At 50.6% G+C, this 21566-nt stretch overlaps 1 protein-coding gene and 2 long non-coding RNA genes across 4 annotated transcripts in view; 2 read left to right on the top strand and 1 right to left on the bottom strand.

Moving 5' to 3' along the window:
• The first annotated feature begins 239 nt into the window (after positions 1-239).
• SCARA3 (scavenger receptor class A member 3) overlaps positions 240-21566 on the top strand; it is a 32661-nt gene continuing 11334 nt past the window's right edge. Inside the window, exons 1-5 of one of the 2 annotated variants that reach the window (XM_029072419.2) lie at positions 240-578; positions 14903-14959; positions 15597-15716; positions 18484-18582; positions 20454-21497. In XM_029072419.2, the coding sequence (XP_028928252.1) occupies positions 572-578; positions 14903-14959; positions 15597-15716; positions 18484-18582; positions 20454-21497 (1327 nt within the window). In that variant the 5' untranslated portion in view covers positions 240-571. Of the gene's footprint in view, positions 579-14860; positions 14960-15596; positions 15717-18483; positions 18583-20453; positions 21498-21566 lie in introns of both variants that reach the window. The other variant, XM_029072418.2, reaches the window with a different exon arrangement.
• LOC114814318 overlaps positions 5526-21566 on the bottom strand; it is a 56954-nt gene continuing 40913 nt past the window's right edge. Inside the window, exon 4 of the long non-coding RNA XR_003762096.2 lies at positions 5526-5652. This is a non-coding gene — a long non-coding RNA (uncharacterized LOC114814318). The remainder of the gene's footprint in view (positions 5653-21566) is intronic.
• Positions 5621-8114, top strand: LOC120638623. The gene is made up of 2 exons (XR_005660374.1): positions 5621-5680; positions 7552-8114. It is a non-coding gene; the product is annotated as an uncharacterized LOC120638623 (long non-coding RNA).

Below are 21566 nucleotides of genomic sequence, written 5' to 3'. Positions count from 1 at the left end.
GAGAGAGAAGGGGAGCCTCGGGGCGAAGGCTCACTGCAGCCCAGGCATCCCGGGTCGGATTTCTCTCATTCCCGCAGCGGGCAGCATCCCGGCCCGGCGGTCCACCTTCCTCCATCCAGGTCAGCCGTCGACGGCCGGTGGGCGAAAGGGGGAGCGTGGTCTTTGGTGGGGGTGGTCTCTGGGGGGGAGGGGTGTGGTCTGGGGGGCGTGGTTTGGGGGGAGTGGCCCCGGGGAGGGGAGCAGTCATCGAGGGGCAGAAGAGCTTCTAGAGGGACGGAGGGGAGCTGCCGGTCACAAAGAAGGCTTGGCCGCGGCACTTTTCAAACCCCTAGGAAGTTGATCGGGGGAGGGGACGAGGGAGAGCGGGGCATCTGGCCCCGGAGCTGCCGGCGGGCCGAGGGTGGGAGGGGGCCCGAGGAGCCCTCTCTGCCACCCCGGAGAGCCGGGCGGGGTGCGGATGCCCCCAAGATCGCGCTCCTCCCATTCCCCTGAGGCGCCCGAGGGCAGGGGGCCGAGGGGTCCCTCCTAGACCCGCTTTTGGGGGCCCAGGCCCCGGGGCCGCCGTCCAGCCATGAAAGGTAAGAGGAGGAGGAGGAGATGGAGGAGAAGGACTGGCCGCCGCCGGACCCGGGCCGTGGGCCGCGCTGGGGGGGTGGGGAACCTGGTCTGGGGTCTTTGGGGGGGTCGGTCCGCGGGGTCTGGGGGCTGGGTTGGTCTGGGGACTGGCCACCGGGTAGGGGAGAGTCTGGTCTGGGGTCTGTCCAAGGGGTCGGGGGAGTCCGGTGGGAAGTCTGTCCAAGGGGTCGGGGGCCTTTTTTGGGGGGATCTGTCCTTGGAGTCGGGGGTCTTTTGGGGGGGGGGTCTGTCCACGGGGTCGGGGGGTCTGGTCTGGGGGTCTGTCCTTGTGGCCGGGGTTAGGGAGTCTGGTCTGGGGACTGTCCAAGGGGTCGGGGGTCTTTTTGGGGGGTCGGTCCAAGGGGTCGGGGAGGGGGGGGTCTGGGCTGGGGACTGACCTCGGGGTTGGGTGAGTCTGGGGTCTGTCCACGGGGTCGGGGGGTGGTCTGGTCGGGGGGTCTGTCCGCGGGGTGGGGAGGGGTCTTTTGGGGGGGGTCTGTGCGTGGGACCGGGGGTCTGGTCCGGGAACTGTCCGCGGGGTCGGGGGGGGTCTTTCTGCGGGTCTGTCCGCGGGATGGGGGGAGGGGGTCCGGTCGGGGCGTCTGTCCGAGGGGTCGGCGCTGATCTCTGCCTACAGGCTGCTTGTCCTGTGGGGGATGCCGGGGTCTCCCGCTTTTTGTTCGTAACGGTAATTTGTTAAGCGCTTACTATATGCCAGGCAATGTGCTAAGCGCTGGGGTGGTTACAAGCGAATCAGAGTGGACACAGTCCCTGTCCCACGTGGAGCTCACAGTCTCCATTCCCATTTTACAGATGAGCTAACTGAGGCCAAGAGAAGTGAAGTGAAGCAGACAAGTGGGGGAGCCGGGACTAGAACCCATGACCTTCTGACTCCCAGGCCTGTGCTCTATCCACTGAGCCACGTTGCTTCCCCCCCCCCCCCCCAAAAAAAAGCCAGCAACCCAACAAAGCCCCAACAGGTCCCGGGTCTGCGGACAAGTTGTCCAGGGGACCGCTGTCCCCCACCCCGGGGAAAGCTTCGGACAGATTTTACCTGATGCTCTTCCTGACTTCCTCACCCCTCCTCCCATTCCAGAAGAGTTTCTCTCGACCTTTGCCGGGAATTCCTACACTTTTCCTGGGCTTTCGGGAAGCTCCAGGTCTTACCTCCCCCGCTCCCCATGGCAGCCGACCCCGCTGAGTTTCGCTTGGCCTCCATCTGTGCTCCCTGGCTGCGAGACTCCCAGGGAGGCGGCGGCTTTACCTGGCAACAGCTGTAAGCCCGTCTGGCCTGAACTGGTTTGCAATGAGACCCTCACCCCAGTGACAGCCGGTAGGCCAAGTCGCAGCCCCTCAGAGGTCTCCGCTTTGGAAGTGTGTGTGTGTGGAGGGCTCCCTGGAGGTGTGTGTTTTGGGGAGGTGGATGCACTCTGGTCAGGTGTAAGTTGCCCCTCATATCAGCAGCTCCTAACTTCCACGCGTGACCACAGTCCAGCAGGGTGGTGGCCATAGGGAAATAGTGCAGGTGGGAGGAAAGGGTTGAAAAGGGCCTCCCTTCCAGTCCCAGCCCTCACTGTGTGGGACTGTCAAGGATGTGTGGTGCCTGCCTTTCGGAGATGGGGAGGGAAGATTGTGGAAAAGGACCCTTAGCTCAGTCCTACTACTGCTCGGGTCCACTCAGCATCACTACTGACAGCCTCATCATCCTTCTCAGTCCTGACCCTCAGTCCTCTCTGTCTGACCCATACCAACCTCTTGGTCTGCATCATTCTCCCCCAAATAGGACCCCAACGGGGGCCAATGTCACACAGAACCTGATCTCTCCAGGGTTCATAGGGGATCGGTTTCTCCCCCCGCCTTCATTCCCGGGCTGAACTGTTCCTAAGAATTGTTGGAGAAGAGAATAGGATTGAAGCATCTTACCAGCCAAGTAATGCCTCCATCCATCCCTCTGCACTCACTCTCCTTCTTTCCCTTTCCTCTTTTCCCCTCTGCCTTTTATTCACAGAAAAAGCTCATTATGGGCAGGGAAGGGGTCTACCAACTCTGTGTTATTGTACTTTCCCAAACACTTGGTACAGTGCTCTGCACACAGTAAGTGCTCAATAGATACCACTGATTGATTGATTGACTATGGGTCCGAGCTAGGGTTTAGGATCCATTGGGTGTCCTAAACCCTTGGAGGTGAGGGGCGGTTTTTAAACTCACTTTCTCGGGGAGCTCATCTGCTCCTATGGCTTCCTCTATCCCCTCCAAGCAAATGACTAAACAAATTTACCTCCCCAGCCCCAAGCACTCAATAAACTACTCACTGATCAATTTTCTTTAATCTTATATCTCCTCTTACTCTAGGACATCTCTACACGGATGTCCCACTGGCACCTCAAGTTCAACATATTCCAAACCAAACTCCTCCTCTTCCCTCCAAAACCTCCCCTCCATCTAACTTTGCCATCTCAGTTAACCACACCGCCATCCTCCCCGTTTCTGAAGTCCACAACCATGGCATCATCCTGGACTCCTCCCTCTTTTTCAAATCTTTTACTCAATCTGTAACCCCATCCTGCTGATTCTTCCTTAGGGTTTCAACCGGGATCCAGTATATCTAAATAGACTTCATTCAAGTAATCCCTCTTCAGGGCAAAAGCCATGTATGACAGTGAGGCTACTGTTCCCAGAGCATCACTATCACCACTGATATTTATGGAGCACCTCCTGAGTGTGAAGCACTGTACTAGAAATCTGTGCTTGAGAGAGGACCACAGAAGCAAGATGCATGGTCTGTTTTAATGGGGTGAACAGACAGACAAGCTTGACAAATCATGGGGGCAGGAAAAAGAACAAGGGTATGCCAAGATAGATAGCGCTGCGGCCTCGGGGAGGCCTCCCAAGGGGAAAGGGATGAAGATACTTGGGAGCAAAGTTTTGTCTCAGTTTCTAGATGTCTCCTGCCTCCTGGCCAAGGAAGGAGAGTTCTTTGAGTGATGAGAAGAGCAAGAATGTGTGGGCTCCTCTAGGAGAATTGATCGTCTCCTCTAGGAGATTGATTGTCCACCTCTCCCCTTTCTCCTCCTCCACTTCCTCCTCCCTATCTCATGCCACGCTGCTCCTTTCAGGTTCTCCACTACTCAAGACTCTGTATTTGGACTCGGGGATCTGATCGGATGGAAGGACCTTTCAGAATAGACAAAAGTGTCATGTTCTTTCTCCTACCACCTGGATGGGTAGGATTGTTCCCTCGAAGATAATCTGAATTCCAGGAATTCAGTGCTCCCCTAACCACTTCCAAAACTTCAGAGAGTTTAGCCCCCTCAGTCCCCAGACCGGCCAGAGGCAGCTTCCCTTCCTGAGAGTAGGGGGAAACACCTCCTTCCTGTCTGCTAAACCAATCTTCTCTGATGCTGAGCAGATCCACTGAGGGCCCCATGCCAGAGCTGTTCAGGTGGGGGTAAACACCACGGCAAGGCTGAGCACAGCTTGTTCCCCAGTCCTGCAGGGCGGCAGACAGTAAATATTTGACCCACTTTCTGGGGTGGTTGATCTGTGGAACATGAAGTCAGGTTCCAGTTTTCCTCCCAAGAAAAGTGACCGCCTGCTGCATAGGTGAGCAGCCCCTCACTGCAGCCCCTCGCTGACAGGCAGCCCGAGTTGTACGAGTTGCTGATTAAAAGGGCCCTGTTGGGGTCCACCTACCTAGGGAGATTTACAGCGCTTTGCAAAATCTGCATTTTCCTCTCGAAGCAAATATCACGCTGTTGATGACATTCTGTTTTTGCAATAAAAAGCCAAATGGTGCTAGGAGTGGAGCCCTTCCAACCCAGGGCAACGTGCCTGGCTCAGTTCTGCCAATGCAATTCAATCTCATTTTGCCACTCCCCTGTGCACCTCCCCCTGGGCCCTGCAGGGAGGGAAATCTGCCTGGATTCCCACCTGGGCTCCCCCTTCCAGGCAAACACCCCGGCCTCTGGGGTCTGCTGCAGCTGCTGCAGGAGCTCCAGCATATGCTTTATGGGCCTCAAAGCCTCAGCTGTCACCAATGCCCAATACCCCTCTGTCCCCCCTCTCCAAAGGAAAGAGGGGGAATCAGGGGACCTCAATTCTAATCCCGGCTCTGCCGCTTCCTTGCTGTGTGACCTTGGGCAAGTCTCTTTACCTCTTTTTGCCTCAGTTTCCTCATCTGTAAAATGGGGATTGAATCACCGTTCTTCTTCCCCCTTAGACTCTGAGCCCCATGAGGGACAGGGACAGTGCCCAACCTGATTACCTTGAATCTACCCTGACACTTAGTACAGTGCTTGGCATTCAGTAAGTGCTTAGCAAATTCCACAGTTATTATTACTATTATTATTATATCAGGGCTGAGCTCGAGTGATTCCTGTGAAACCTTGATCTTGCTCCCTGGCCCATGAATGCCTGAGCATGGAGTCATTATCAGTTCTTCTCCCAGCAGAAGAGCTTCAGTTGATCATTATCAGTCCTTTTCCCAGCGGCAGAGCTTCAATTCAGCAAATCAATCAGTCAATCAGTGGTACTTATTAAACGCTTACCATGTGCAGAACACTATTTTCAGTACTTGTAGAGTACAACACAATAGAAGAGTCTCTGAGAGTTGGACTTGACTGAGAAACCAAACCAACTCATCCAACTGGTGATGCCTGCTAACCCATGAGCCCTTGGACTGAGAGTCACTCAGGCATAGAAAGAAGGAGGCTTTGAATTGAAAGGGGACTCTCTGCTCACGGTGCCGGTGGGGGAGCCCTCCTGCTCCCCACAAATACCAAGAGAGGGGGTCCCAGCACCTAGAAGAGTAGGGCCCCCGTTATGTTCCATATTTGGACCTTCTTGGAGCAGAGGGATAGGCGGGAAGGAGGTGAATTGGAGTGACATAATGCCAGGGAAAACCTACCTCACAAAGCCCGCCAGAGAGAGAGATTGAGTTCTGTGCTGCTGGCCTCATAATGGCTTCCTCCGCCAGATGGAGTACGGGCCTCCCTCCAAAAGCTCCGATTCCACGCTGCGGGCTTCCACTGCTTGGCACTAGGAAGAGGGAGCAAAGGAGACTCAGGTTGCCTGGGGGCTGGGATCGGTGTAAGGACCAGTGACAGCTATGTTGGGGGAAGGGTCTTCGTGGGTAATCCAAGATCATGAGGTGTGGGCACTGTCCAGTCTGCCATATTTTTGGGTTGACTGTTAAGGGGTCAGACTTCCCTGGGTTTCAACCACAGGCCTGTATCCCTAAACTAAAGGGACAAAAGGCTCGTTGCCCACTTGATGCTGGATTGCTTTTGTTATAAATCTATTTCAGAAGAGAAACCTCTTTGGAGCTCCCAGCAGGGCAGTTTATGACAGCATTTCTCTTGAGGCTGTTGGAGGTTGGATGTGGGGTTTTTGCAAGTCACTCTTTTCCTCTCTCCTTTCACTCCCCTCAGGAGTTGAATCAGTGGGCAGTGCCTGGCCGAAAATTGGTGGGAAACGCGGGATTGGGATCTAGACGATCCACTCTCCTGCCCCAAGAGTGGAGCCCTGCATGGACTGGGGCTGGGAATGGGCTGTGGAAAGAAGGTTTGGGCTGGGCAATTAGGCTGCAGCTGGGTGGCCTATGCTTTTTTCCTCTTTTCCTCCTCTCTCTCCCCATATTATTCCTGTTATAGGCCTACTGAGGTGGGTCCCAGTTTTCAACCTAGCAGGACAATTCTTGGAGCCTCACAGCAGACCCAGGGCCCAGCCGACTTGGCCCAAGTCCCTGAGGGCGACATCCCCGAGGCACTTACTCACATCTTCGCTTTAGATCCCAACTTACCTGTTTCCCATTACTGTGCAGGGTGAGCTCTGCCCCCCATGAGTTTTCCTTTAGTTCCCCATTCCGGGACTATTAGCCGTTGTCCTCTCCCACCAGAGGGCATTTGATGGTCCAGGTTAAGGGAAAGCATCACCTTCTCGGCTCTCTCAAACAAAGGGCCAAAAAGCTTCTTTCTAAGGGGCTGGGAGAAGTGTGAACGAGGCTCCTGCTTGTTCTGTTTGTTTCTCAGAGATGCTTATCCCATAAAACCCTTCAGGAGGATGCCCTGGCATTTTGGAAATGTCCCATTATCATTTCTAGTCCAAACTTAGGCTAGCTATTTTAGATGCTTCCTGCCTAGCAAGGTCCACCCCTGGGTCCCATCACAGGATAGGTGGACACAGCCTAGCCGGGAGAGTAAAGGGATAGGCTCGGACCTTTATATTAGCCTCCGAATGGACATTTCACCTTACAGAAAGATTATAGCGGAACTTCCTCTCTGAGCACTGCCCACCAGGAGGCACCCAGTTCGGGATTCTCAGTAATCAGGTTCACACCCTCAGCAAGGAGCTCACAATGCTGTGCTAAAAGGAAATTTATACTCTTCCCCATGCCTGCTAGAAAATCAAGGGAAGGAAGGTTAAAATAACACATCCACTTTCACATGGTAAAAAATAAGGGCCAAGCTTTTCTCACAAATAGACACTTGAGAAACACTGCTGGCTGACTGTTTTCTCCCATTTCAGGTTTCTTAGCCTCTGATCAGCACAAGCATTTTACCAGACTTTTTACAATGGGAAGTCTGTTGCTCCCACTTTTACTACCCAGAACCACTGCCCAGATTTTCTTCAGGCCTTCCCCTCCAAATTTGAAATGTGATCATGGGAAGATGCCACTTTGAAGGAAGGGTTTTTTAAAGAATGCTGAGCAGCTAAGACAAGAGCAAAGTGGTCTATCGAAAGCCATTTCACAACCCTTAATGGTAGTTTTCCAACCTCAACTACAGCCATTTTGTAACATAACCATAGCATATGTTACCAGGAAGAACCTAGAGTCCTCACTTGAATGGGAAGAGATGACCACTTTGAAAACCTAAGTAATTATTTCTGCCTTTGAAACTCTGGAAGAAGTAATTTTTTATCAAATTCCTCCAAAAGCTGCACATCAATAGACCCTGTAGAAGAATTGGACACAAGGGAAGCCATGGCAAGGATCAACTCTCCAAATCTTGGGTCAGGCAGAAAAGCGTGGTGCTCTCTCAGTCCAGTCGGTTGATCCAAGTTTTCTGGCTAACAGTCACCGGAAAAACTCTAGGTCTCTGGACCTCAATCTCAGACTTCAGCGGATGCAGCGCAGGATAGAAACGGCAAGAAACCGATTCCTAGAAACCCTGTTCTTCAAGCTCCTCCCAGGGGCTCAGCATCCTAGAAATGTTCCCAGTCTACAAGGTTGAAGCAGTCTATGATTTTGATCCTCTGCATCACTTTCTTCAGCCAAAAACGTACAACTGGGGTTGTGTGGAAGTAATCAGTTGATGGTAACAAAGGGCTTTGCATTCAAGAAGTAGGCGGAAAGTGGAAAAGAGTCAGCATTGTGGATTATTAATGGGCATTATGATGAGAGTGGAGAACAGTTTAGGAGTGAATCTTCGGTTGGACATTGCAGCAGACATACTTCTATACTGAGAAAAAAGTTCATCATTGCTTCTTGAAGTGTAAAACCGGCTATCTCTCTTTCTCGCTCTCTCCTCTTTGCATACACCCTAGAGACACACATTTATTACATACATTACATTACATTCATGTCTCTCCCTTGTTCATTACATACACTCATGCAACTCCTCCCACACCCACACCCACAAATATATTCAGAGAGATCGATGGATAGAGGGAGTGATACCTAGGTGTTCTTCAGAGGCAGTGAAGGCTGACCAAAAGGAAATGTGGTTAAAATAGTAGAACTTTCAGGTGCATATAAGACAACACAAGTCTTTCGAAGTGGGTGAAACACTGAAATAGGATTCCAGGGAAGTTGGGCATTCCCCTCCTTAGAAGCCTTTAAGAAAAAAATAATTCTATCTATCCTGGGGTTTCATCACTCTTGCCAAGAGGTAGGGGGCTGGACCAAATGACCTTGAGTCCACACATAGCTATTTGATTTCTCTGAATCTTTCTTTCTCTCTCTCTCTCCCTTTTTCTTTCTCTCACACACATACTAGAATACATATATACCCTCTAAATACAGTGTATACATAGAGATGTGAAGGGTGAGCACTGAACACCCTTCAATTCGAGAGGAGAGTATGGAGAACTATTTTGAAGCTACATACCTAGTCAGTAACCCTGGGTTCTTAAAGTTTAGTTTTGGATTGGAGAGAGGAAGTCAGAAGGGAAGTGCTCCATGACAAGAATTCCTAAGGGAATGTAGGGAATGTACTATTTTGGAGCTGGGAAACTGCTCCCCAGATTGAGGTATAACCCTTATCCCATCAGCACTAAAGTCAGCCACCTGCCATGCTTCCGCCTTCCTCCTGCCACCTTCACTGTCCTGTGCTATTTTCATAAAGGAATTGATACCGGGGTCTTGTAATTCTCGCTGTAAAATGAGTGCCATTTGGCTTGGTTGTGGGTGCGGATAGTTGGCTGGAAGAGCAAAGTAATGACAAACAGTGCAAATTTAAGGGAGGTGTCTGATGTGGGTCAGTGTTGGGTCTTGTTTGATTTAACGCCTTCCCAAATGATCTAGGAAAGGAATAAACAGTGAAGTGATAAAATTGGCCAAGGAGACAGAACAGGGAGGAGCTTCAGTCACCAGGGAGAGCAAAGGAACAACACTGAGAGGCAGAAAGAAATGAGAAACATGGCCAGGGAATTCTAGCATGAGAATTTGCTTCACTAGATGGAAGGGCAGGGGCAGGGGGGACCAACATTGTGGATTACTAATGGGCAGAGAGAATCCCAGGGGTGACAGTGAAGGGTGTTAAGGGATGAATTTTGGTTTGGATCTAGCAGGAGTAACAGCAGCAGAAGTTCTGGGTGACATCCTTTTAGTCAGGACTGCTTTGTTCACTGGGCAAAAGAGACAGTTGCTCCAGACCCAACAACTGTCAGGAGGAGCCCCAAATCAGATCGTATTTGGTCAAATACGAGCAGTGCTTGGACAATCCCTTCAAAACCTCCAAGATGAGTCGTTCCCATTCATGAGTTCAAAACTACAAACCCTCAAGATGGAAGTGAGGCAGCGTATTTTGGAACATAAAGTCTTTGGCAAGAAGCCTACCAATAGGGAGGGAATGGAGGAAGGCTATAAATTCTCCTTACACTTCTTTGAAGAGAGTATAGAAGAGTGGTCCTTCATAATCAAAGACGACACCACACCTAGTGAGAGCCGAATCCACAAGTGTGGATGTAGTCCTTTTCTCGGGCAGTAATGTCTGTCTATTTTAGTTTATATTAATATGGGCTTATCAAATGTTGCTGAGGCCACACCAGTGATTAAAAAGATGTACACTGTATGAACACACCAGTCACTCCTGGCATATGCAGGCATTTCTAGCTACTGAGCATCGCATTTATCATTATCAACAGCAGCCACAGCAGTACTCACTGAGTCCCTTCTATGTGCACAGCCCTCTATTGGGTGTGTGAGAACATTCAATAAAAATAGAAGACACGGCTCTGCCCTTGAGGCACTTACAATCTAATGTGGCGAGTCAGGCAGACACGCGGGCAGAGGGAATAAAGGGAAAAAGAAACATAGACACCACTGGTGAAAAAAGAATACATAAAGTAATATACACATTTTATAATAATTGTGGCATAATGCTTACTTTGTACTAATCTCGGGGGTAGGTACAAGAGATTGTATTCAGTTTCCTCTCCCACATGGGGCACTCACTATCTTATCCCCATTTTGTGGATGAGGAAACTGAGGCCCAGAGAGCTTAAGCAACTTGCCAAGGTCACAGTAGGCTAATGGTAGAACTGGGACTCATCTGTTTCTCCTGACTCCAATCCCATGTTCTTTCTACTACTAATAATAATTCTGGTGTTTCTGTTAAGTGATCGCTATGTGCTAAGCACTGGGGTATATATAATAAGGTCTTACAGTCCCTAACCCACATAAAGCTCACAGTCTAAGGGGGAAAGAGCCCAGAGATTTAATCCCAATTTTACAGATGAGGTAACTGAGGCGTAGTGACTTGCCCAAGGTCACATGGCAGGCAAGTGGCAGACCTGGGATTAGAATCCAGGTCCTCTGATTTCTAAGCCTGTGCTCTTTCCACTAGGTCACAATGCTTCTCATTCCATGAGGCCATGCTGAGAGTAGCTGTTTGGTTGATTTCAATCAGTTAGCTATTGAGGGCTTAGTATATGCACTGCACTATACTAAGCAGTTGGGAGAGTACAACAGAGAGTCACAATCCCTTCACTGTACCTTAATCTCCTCTATCTTGCCGCCAACCTCTCGCCATCATCCTGCCTCTGGCCTGGAATGCCTTCCTTCTTCATACCCGACAGACAATCATTGCCCCACCTTCAAAGTCGCATTGAAGGCACATCTCCTCCGAGAGGCCTTCCCTGACTAGGCCCTCATTTCCTCTTCTCCCACCCGCCTCTACATCACCCTTGCTGTAGGGATTTGGTCCCTTTATTCACCCCTCCCTCTACCCCAAAACATTTATGTACATATCCATAATTTATATTAATATCTGCCTCCCCATCTAGCGTTTAAGCTCACTGTGGGCAGGAACATGTCTACCAACTCTGCTATATTATACTCTCCCAGGGGCTTAGTACAGTGCTCGACACAGAGTAAGCACTCAATAAATAAGATTGATGGTTATAATCTTAACCACATAGAGGTGAGGATTGCCCAAAGAGTGCCTCCTGGAGGGGGTGGGTTTTAGGAAGGCTTTGAAGATGGGCAGTAATGGGTTGAAGTAAGAGAGTCAGGTATAGTAGGGGGTAGTGAAGAGGGTCAGCTGGGGCGTAGAGGGAGAGTAGAAAAATAAGAAGGAAGACATCTGGGTGAAGTGCCTGGGAGCCAATAGTCAGCAGTTTCTATCTGAGGTAGGGAGATGAAAATCCACTGGAGGTTTTGGAGGAGAGAAGTGATGTGTTTCATTTGAATTGGCAACAGAACATCCAGTTTCAGATGTCCAGTACACAGAGTGGGTAATCGCGCTGAGGGAGAAGGGTTGGGGAGGACAGGTAAGGTAGCCTTGGGTAGTAGAACCGATGCCCTGGATCATGAAGGAATAAGCAGATTCAGAGCGGCTGAAATGGCAGAGAGGGCAAGAAGAATCAGAAGCATCAGGGTTTGGCCAGTGTTTTTTGGTCAGGCTATTAATTTTGACAAGCACTTTATTCCTCCCCACAAAAATAAGTTCAGGAACAGTTTACCAGCAGGTCTAAGCCTAGTCATGAGACCAGGTGTGAGAGAGGGATGGATAAAATCCCTGCTCTGAAGACCAGAGTTGAGAGACTTGGGTCATGGCCTGGTCGGGCCCCTCCTTCATCTATTGTTCCCTAAATCAGGATTTTGGTTCCCTGCCCCCGCCCCATTCCCAGAACAAATATCTGTGGTTCTAATAACAAGAAATCCTGAGTTTTTTGTTATGAGAGGGTCATATGGCAAATGTGGTTTCTGAAGAATGAAGGGGGTGGAAGCTGGTTTGGACAACGTCCAGGAGTGAGTTGTCTGTTAAGAAGATGCATGCAGTGGGCGGTGTGGCCCGCTGCAAGTACTTGGCAGGGAAAGGGGCAGCGATTGCAGGGCAGAAACGGACTGTCACCCGGTGCCTCAGTCCTCTCCTCGATGGCGCCTTTCTTGGCCCTCTGTTGAAATGATAATACTTTTAAACCTACCTTTTATCTGGGATGGGATTGTTTTTCAGATAATCTCTTTGCTGTTCTGGGTTTTTTTTTTATAAGAATGCTCTGGAATAGCATGAACACCTACAGTTTATAGCAAATGGGAATACAGAAGAACAAACCCCTAGGCTAGGAGAAAATAAGTGGAGGAGGAGGTTTTTAAGGGGTGGTGGTTCCTAACCCTATCAAGCCAAGCATCAAGCCAAGACCCCTGTTTTGCATTGTGAGACGGGGACCCAAGGTAGGAGGTGTGCTCAAGACTCTCCCGGAGATATGAAATATCAAGCACCTTCTTACCTCAGCACCCTAGTCTCTGGCTCAGCACGTATCCCGTCTGCCTGGGCAGCAGCACAGTCGGAAAAGCATCAGCAAAGGGGCAAGCTGGAGGAGGAAGACCTCTGGGTGCCCCTCAACACGGGAGTGAGATGATTCAGTTGCCCCCCCACCCCATCTTACCCCGCGTGGGCCCGACCAGCGGTGATTATATGCTCCCGTGGCCCAGCAGGGAGTTGGCATCCATGATTCCCCAAGTCTTCAGGACTTAACGTTATTGAGAAATCTTCCTTTGCCCTCCTTGCCTCATAGCTAGGGCCAGATCTAGAAGTCAACAGTTTCAGGACATTTCATGGCACAAAAAGGAATTCTGTTATTCCTTCCCTCACTCCCCCTCCCACCAGCCCTGCTTGCACATTTTCACCCCCAAGATTTAGGATAGGAATTCCTGGCCCTGGCCCCCAGAGCAGTTGCAATTGGGCTCTCAGTGGTAGCAGTGAGAGAGCCACTGGGACCCAAAGCTGGACCCACCCCAAAGCTGCAGGCCAGGAACAACCCAGTACATTGTGCTCATTCAAAGAAGTTGCTCAATTTTGTTCTTGACTAGCTGGCTGGCTCACTGATTATTAAAATCCTCTGTTTTCCTCTTCTTCTTCATCATCCTTTTCATCCCCCTTATCTGGAAAGAGCCCGGGCCCAAGAATCAGAACACCAAGTTCTAATCCCAGCTCTACCACTTGTCTGCTGTGTGACATTGAGCAAGTCACTTATTTTTGTCATTATCATTATTAATAATAACAATAATATTAATGGTGTTTGTTAGTACTTACTCTGAGCCACACACTGTACTAAGCACTAGGGTAGATTTAACATAATCAGATCATATGGGACCTTCAGCCTAAGGGGAAAGAACAGGTATTTAATCCCCATTTTACAGACAAAGAAACTAAGGCTTAGAGAAGTTAAGGTTATGTTGCCTAAGTTCATACAACAGACAAATGAAAACAGCATGACTTAGTGCATAGAACATGGGCCTGGGAGTCAGAGGACCTGGGTTCGAATCCCAGCTCTCCCAGTTGCTTGCTGTATAACTTCAAGCAAGTCACTTAGCTTCTCTGTGCCTCAGTTTCCTCAACTGTAAAATGGGGATTCAAAATCCATTCTGCCTCTTACTTAGACTGTGAGCTCCATGGGAGACAGGGACTGTGACCCATCTGATTAATTGGTTTCTATCCCAGTGCTTAGTACAGTACTTGGCACATAGTAAGTGCTTAATGATACTTTTTTTTTAAAGCGGCAGAGCTGGGATTAGTGTACAGGTCTCCTGACTCCCAGTCCTGTTCTCTTTCCACTAGGCCCCTCTGCTTCTACCTATTCCTCATCTTCCTTTTTCTCTTCCTCATCATCACCAATATTTTTCATTGTTTGCCTTCTTACTGCAAGCAGTGTACATGGCTCTAGTTAAGGTCTCCCCAGCTGAAGGCCAAAGTCAGTAAGTGATTTGGTAGGTATCTCCTGTGTCATCATCATCACCAACAACATACATGGTATTTACTGAGCACTTACTGTCTGCAGGGCCTGGGATACTACAATGCAAAATGGTTGCTAGACTTGATTCCTGACCACAACAAGCTTACAGCCTAGAGGGGGAGACAGACATAAATACAAATAATTCATAATATATGATTTATAGATACCAAAGGGGCTCTTATAGGCTGGCTCAAAGCAGCCTGGAAATACTCTTTCTCTCTCTTCCTCCCAATGGGAAGCGAGTTCTGCCATTAGTGATTGTCTCATTCAGGAGTGAGGAATGACTGAATGGGGTGAAACCAAGTTAATCACCTTTCGGATAGGCCCAAGTAGTCCAGGGAAGGATGTGATCTTTCATTAAAACAAAAGAAAAGCTGAATTCCCCACGATCCCACCCCTTCTTTAGGTCGGAGACTGAAACACGAGAGAGGTGGACAGGTAGCGAGGCTAGTGGGAGACTGTGCCTTTTTGTTTAAAACAAACCTGCTGTTAGAATCGATAGACCCGAAGCAGTGTACATCACCTTCCTAGATGTCTTGAAACATCCAGTCCCTTAAAACCACAGGCGCCCCCAGCTCAGACACCAGCTTGGGCCTCCTGGGTCCTCCTCACTCCTCCACCTATACAATGGTCATACTTGGACTGGAACATGGAGCTCTCAGAGAGAAGGGACTGTGGGGGTGAGACTGGAGGGGGTGAAGTAGCGGAGGAGGGAGCCTGCGAGGGTGGAGAGTGGGGTCAAGCAGCTCGAGCTGTGGGGTCCTGACGGCCAACGACTCCATCACAGTGAGGTCGGGCGGAGGCGATGCGGACGCCTTGTGTCTTGCAGAAGAGGAACTTCCTGGAGAGGAAGAGGAAATGCCATCATTCCCAAACAGACAGAACGGTAAGGGCCTCCCTGAGCCTGGCTGGACTATCCAGACTGGGCCACGGGTTTAGGAAAGCCAAAATAGAGAGGGACCTGGTCCCTTCTCTGTGGCAGGTGGAAAACCTGTCCAGGGGAGTGAAGAAACAAGCCACAGAGAGGTGTTAACTACCTTAGGTCAGGACAGTTGACTACCGTTTCCCAGGGCTGCTTGGGATTTCAGCAGACTGGAGAGGTGAGAAAGGCTAGAGAGAGGCCCACAGCCAGCATGGGGAGGACTAAGGCTTTGGTGGGAGAGTGGGCATTTTGTCAAGCTAAAGAACACTTATAGGTTTTAGGACTCTAGCTGCAAAGCTGGTCGGAGTGTCGGGCAGGACTTCTCAAACGAATGCCACGTTACAGAATAAAGTGGTGGGAGGGGGGTGTGGAAGAGAATGTCCCGCTTAGGTTGAGCTGCCCCTTCCCAGTGTCTAGACTGAGAGGCTCCCCGGACAGCGACGGTCTGAGTCGGGAAGTTGGGGGGAGAGTTGTCTTTCCACTCTCCACGCAGGTGTGAGATGACCTTGGGGCTATCGGGGCCAGGAGCGGAGGTCCCCTCAGCGACCCAGGCGGTCCACAATGAGCTGGGCGAGTACCGTTTCTCCTTCCTCCCCTGCAGGCCGGGCCGGGCCGAGTTGCAGCCGTTGCCGGAGGAACCTTTCGCTGCAGACTTCGGTGAGGGTGCTCTACCTCTTCTTGGCTCTGCTCATCGTTGCTGTGGCGTTGCTGGCCTCCCTCGGTGAGTGGACGCTTGCTCTGCCTGCCCTTCCCCAGCTGAGGAAGCTTCCCCACCCTGGTGCTGCTGGTCTCAGGGAGAGTCTGTAAGCCTCAGAATCGGAGGGGCGGCTACCTCACCGGCCACCTCATTTTGTCCTGATGGATTCTGGCATCCTGAGGCTTTGCGCCAGACCTCCCCCAGTCCAGGGATTTCTGGGCCATTCCTTCCTACGGGGAAGAACTTGGGAAGCAGCGTGACCTATTAGATAGAGCACTACAGTACCTGGTTTTCTACAGATCTGCCAGGATTTCTGCAATGCTCCTGAAAACTGTCTTGTGAGTCAGCCAGGAATAAAAGGATTTCTTTCTTGAAGATTTTGAAAAGACCGAAGAGCACGGTGAAGAGGACCAGACCGGGCCTTTTGTTGTTAAATTTGCATCCTCAGGGGTGTCTCCAGATTGGTCCTGGAGACTGTCTGATTGATAGCTACTGCCCAGAAGTACTGATGACTCTGTGTTGGTCTCTTCCCTTCTTCCCTCCTTGTTAACTGCCTAGACTCAGGGACTGCCCCAAGGACTTCCATCCCACTGGGTAAGGGATGGGAGAGGCGAGCTCCTGGGACCGGCTTCAAGGAATCACTAGGAATTGCTATCTTAAGAGCTTCAGAGGCAGCACAGTCTAATAGAAAGGGCACCAGACTGAGAGTCAGGAAACCCACGGTCTAATCTTCGTTCTTCCACTGGCTGGCTGTATGATCTTGGGCGGGCCGCTTAACCGTTCTGTGCCTCAGTTTCCTCATTTGTAAAATGGGGGCAAAAAACCTGATCATCCTACCCATGAGACTGTGCATCCCATGTAGGGCAAAGACCATGTCTAACCTCACTGCTGCCACAGTGTGGGGCATATAATAGCACTTAATAAATACTATAATTATCATTAAAGGCACTAGTCTAGACTACAAGATCCTTGAGGGCAGGGATTGTGTCTACCAACTCTGTTGTATTCTGCTTTCCCAAGTTCTTAATACAGTGCTCTGCACACAGTAAGTGCTCATTAAATGTCATTGATTGATTGATTGACAGTCCTATATGATCATGTCATTGATTGACTAACAGTCCTATTTGATCCTGACAGCTCCTGCCAATGCTGGTCCTTAAAGTTTCTAGTCCTATTCAGGACCCAGAAAATATTTTCCACCAGAAAATATCTTTACACAGGAAATTAAAAATGCTTGCTCCTTGCCAACATGGCCATTGAGCCACTTCCTACTAGGGCCTAAACTACTAGACTATTACTACTATTTCTAATATCTGCACTGTACTGTCCCAAGAACTTATTACAGTGCTCTGCACTCAGTAAGAAATCAAAAAATACCACTGACCGATTGTATTTGTTAAGAATGCTTACTATGTGTCAAACACCGTGAAGATACAATACAATCGGATCAGGCACATGACTCTCCAGTTGTAATTTAGGGACACTCAGAGCCTTAAGAGTTTATGCAGCTTCCACAGACACCAGCTAAATTCATGTCCTGGGAGAAAAACAGCTCCATGGATGACTTGGGGCAATCATATTGTGCTACCCCTTGGTGTCTATTTCTCCACTGTAAAATGAGGATTATACCCCCTATGCTGCCTCTGCCTCATAGCGGCAACCTGAAAATAAATGAGATTATCGCAGTAGTATACTTTGGCTTCTCTTAATAGACAGGGACTGTAGCGAACTAGGATGAAATCAATTATCAGCCTGTTAACCAGTTCCTGGCACGAGCATTACCTTAGAGAAGCAGCGTGGCTGAGTGGAAAGAGCCCGGGCTTGGGAGTCGGAGGTCATGGGTTCAAATCCCGGCTTTGTCACTTGTCAGCTGTGTGACTGTGGGCAAGTCACTTAACTTCTCTGGGCCTCAGTTACCTCATCTGTAAAATGGGGATTAAAAAACTGTGAGCCCGACGTGGGACAACCTGATCACCCTGTATCTCCCCCAGTGCTTAGAACAGTGCTCTGCACATAGTAAGCGCTTAACAAACACCAACATTATTATTATTTGGTAACTTTAAATTTTTTGATTAAGAATCGAAGAGCCTCCCCCTGTCTCTGGAAGAAATCATCCCTCTTCTCACGAAATGTCTATTGAGCCTGGAGATGTCACCCGGTTTAACAAGCTAGCTACCAGCCAGTGAGTAATGGAGTTAGGAACAGAACCGAGAAGTCCTGTCTTCTGTAGCACCTATTCTAGCCACTCCCCGCAAACCCTTCCCTATAAAACAGAGGGAAATGGGCCTAAGAGAGTTTATAAACCTCAAACTAGGAGGGGCCCCTAGTCCCCAGCTGCCGAAAGAAAAGCTTCAGCTCAACTGGTCAGCAGAAGGGTCACTGAAAACGTGGGGACCGTCTTGGTTGGTCAGAGATCAAAGAAATCAAGACCAATAATAATAATAATAATAACGTTGGTATTTGTTAAGCGTTTACTATGTGCAGAACACTGTCCTAAGCGCTGGGGTAGATACAGGGTAATCAGGTTGTCCCACATGAGGCTCACGGTCTTAATCCCCATTTTACAGATGAGGTAACTGAGGCACAGAGAAGTTAAGTGACTTGCTCAAAGCCACACAGCTGGCAAGCGGCAGAGCCGGGATTAGAACCCATGACCTCTGACTCCCAAGCCCAGGCTCTTTCCACTGAGCCACGCTGCCAATGGAGTCCCCTTGAAGTAATTCCATCTGAGCTGACCTAACCTAACCACCTAATTCCGTGCTCTGTGTCTCCACCTCTGTCTCGTTTTCAGTTTTTAAGAAAGTTGACTCTATCTCAGAAGACATCAATACAACCCAGTCTTATTATGAGAAGAAGATTGTTTCTGTGCAAGAAAACCTCCAGGAGCTGGGTGAGTGCCCCGGGGATGCTCGAGGATTGTGTGGTCAGGGCAAATGGACAAGACATGGATGCTGCACGCAGAGGGAAAGCCCTCTGAGATACCCAGTGTTGCTACTTGGTGTGGGTGGCCACTTCCCTTGCTCCTGATTGGCTGTCTTGCTCAGACACGGAGCAGAAGAAAACCAGTGGCTTGGTCCGGGAGATGCTCATCTTGCAGATGCTCATCTTGCCCCGGGGCCAAGCCAGGCAGTAGAGCTGTTCACCAAATACTACTGTAAGTGCCCGGAAAAAGGGGCAAGAGGGAGGAGTGCTACAGGGGAGGCAGTGTTTGGCTACCATGACCATGTCCCCTACCTGCTACGGGCCTCCTGGCCACCCCTTGCTACTCACTCTTTCTCCCGGTCCCGGTCCATAGCGGCTATACCCGGAAGCCCTGACGGACGCCGCACCGGAAGCCATGAGCCCTCTGACCACTCGGCCCAGACTCTGTGATTTCCCAGTAAATGGCGCCTATTACAAGAGAGGCTGGGGATTCGCAATGGGGACTCATTCATCTCCCCCCACCACAAACATGGTCCTTCTCCACCTACCTCCCCTCAAACATTCCCACACCCCCACATTCCCTGAGAACATACACTCTGTACATAAACAAGTACCACATCTTTTTCCATACCCCCACATACTCACCTATCTGGAAAAGGCGAGGTCTAGTGGAACCAACACAGTCCCGGTAATCCGAGAACCTGAGTTCTAACCCTGGCCCCACCACTTGTCTGTTGTGTGATCTTGGGCCTGCACATACACACTCACATGTGCAGACTCACACCCTTCAACCTTTCCCCAGCCACTCTTCCTGCACATCCATCCATCCTCATTAGATAGCAAATGCCTCAAGGGCAGGAACCGTGTCCTTTATTTCTACTGTTTATTCCCTGAGAGCCTGGCACAGTGCTCTGCGGACAGTAAGCATTAGAAATATGCTATATCCGATGATTCATTCAGACAAACGTACACCTACCTATACACATACGCAGTTCCCTCCACATACATCCCGGGGCACTCAAATACAGGGAACATACATATATGTAATAATAATAATTGTGGTATTTGTTAAGCGCTTACTATGTGCCAAGCACTATACTAAGCGCTGGAGTGGATACAAGCAAATCATGTTGGACACAGTCCCTGTCCCACATAGGGCTCATAGTTACAGATGAGGTAACTAAGGCACAGAGCAGTGAGACAAACTGGCGGAGACAGGATTAGAACCCAGGTCCTTCTGACTCCCAGGCCCAGACTCTCTCCACTAGGTCAGGCTGCTTCTCAGGAACATCTTACACAAAAAGATGGGGGCAGAAATTTCCAGCTGCACTGGAGGAGTGGACACAGACACAAAAGCACATGCACACAAGGCCAAGAGACACAGAGAGCATCAGAGGAGAGTTCAGGCCCTGAAGAAGAGGGCGGAGAGAGAACATAAGGAAAAAGATGGAGAGAGGAGAAAGGGAAAAAGAATTTGGGGTGTGTGCATGTGTGTGAGAGAGAAAGAGAGAGAAAGAGAGAGAGCACAAATAATACATTCAGCATTCAATGGCAAGGCTACTGAGGATGATGCTGTGAGCAAGATGGTGGCTGAAAAGGTAAGAGGGGCTGACAGCTGAACGTCAAGCCTCTCTCTGACAAGACAGAATGGAGAAGGGAACAACTGTAGAAAATGAGACCGGGTATTATCCCATGGTGTTTCCAGATGGATCAGCGATATCATGGATCAGAGTGGGGAGAAGCACCCTAGAATTTGCAGCCATTTTCTGAACCCATTCCTCCCCCTCGGCCCCAGTGCTCTGGACTCCAAAGGGACTTGTCTCCTTTCCCCCTGTGCAGATCAGAAGTCCCTGAGCAACTGTTCTTTCTGTCGGGACACTGGGCAGCTGGGACTGGAGATCAGCAAGCTGCAGGAAGAGCTGGAAGAGATCCAAAAGATGCTTCTGGTCCAGGAAATCCTGCTAGATCGGACCACCCAGACCCACCAGGTGCTCTCCTCCTCCAGCAGCCAGATCGCCAGCGAGGCGGACAGCTGCTCCTTCTCCATCCGCCAGGTCAACCAGACCCTCGGACACTTCCTGGCTCAGGTCCAGGGCTGGCAAGGCGCCACAGCCGGGCTCGACTCGTCCCTGAAAAGCCTGAGCCAGGAGCGCTACGACGTCAAGGCCGCGGTGCAGCAGATCAACTTTACCGTCGGGCAGACCTCGGAGTGGGTCCACGCCGTCCAGCGGAAGACGGACGAGGAGACGCTGACCCTCCAGAAGATCGTCGCCGAGTGGCAGAACTACACCCGGCTCTTCGGCAGCCTGCGGACCACCTCGGCCAAGACCGGGGAGGTGGTCAAGAGCATCCAGATGAACCTGGGGGCGGCCTCGCAGCGCATAAGCCAGAACTCGGAAAACATGCACGACCTGGTGCTGCAGGTGATGGGCTTGCAACTGCAGCTGGACAACATCTCCTCTTTCCTGGACGACCACGAGGAGAACATGCACGACCTGCAGTACCACGCCCGCTACGCGCGGAACCGGACGGTGGAGCGGTTCGAGACGCTGGAGGGCCGCATGGCCTCCCACGAGATCGAGATCGGGACCATCTTCACCAACATCAACGCCACGGACAATCACGTGCACAGCATGCTCAAGTACCTGGATGACGTCCGGCTCTCCTGCACCCTGGGCTTCCACACGCACGCCGAGGAGCTCTACTACCTCAACAAGTCCGTCTCCCTCATGCTGGGCACCACGGACCTGCTCAGGGAGCGCTTCAGCCTGCTCAGCGCCCGGCTGGACTTTGACGTCCGGAACCTGTCCATGATCATGGAGGAGATGAAGGCGGTGGACATCCGGCACGCGGAGACCCTCCGCAACGTCTCCATCCTGAGAGGTGAGAGAGGGTTGGCTGGGGTGGTGCTGTGGTGGTGGGGAGGGGTTACCCCGGAGAGGTGCCCCGAAG

This window comes from Ornithorhynchus anatinus, chromosome 9 (assembly GCF_004115215.2).
Source record: "Ornithorhynchus anatinus isolate Pmale09 chromosome 9, mOrnAna1.pri.v4, whole genome shotgun sequence".
NCBI classification, from domain to species: domain Eukaryota; kingdom Metazoa; phylum Chordata; class Mammalia; order Monotremata; family Ornithorhynchidae; genus Ornithorhynchus; species Ornithorhynchus anatinus.
The sequence above is the reverse complement of the archived record's forward strand: the minus strand, read 5'-3'. Positions and strand labels throughout refer to the sequence as shown.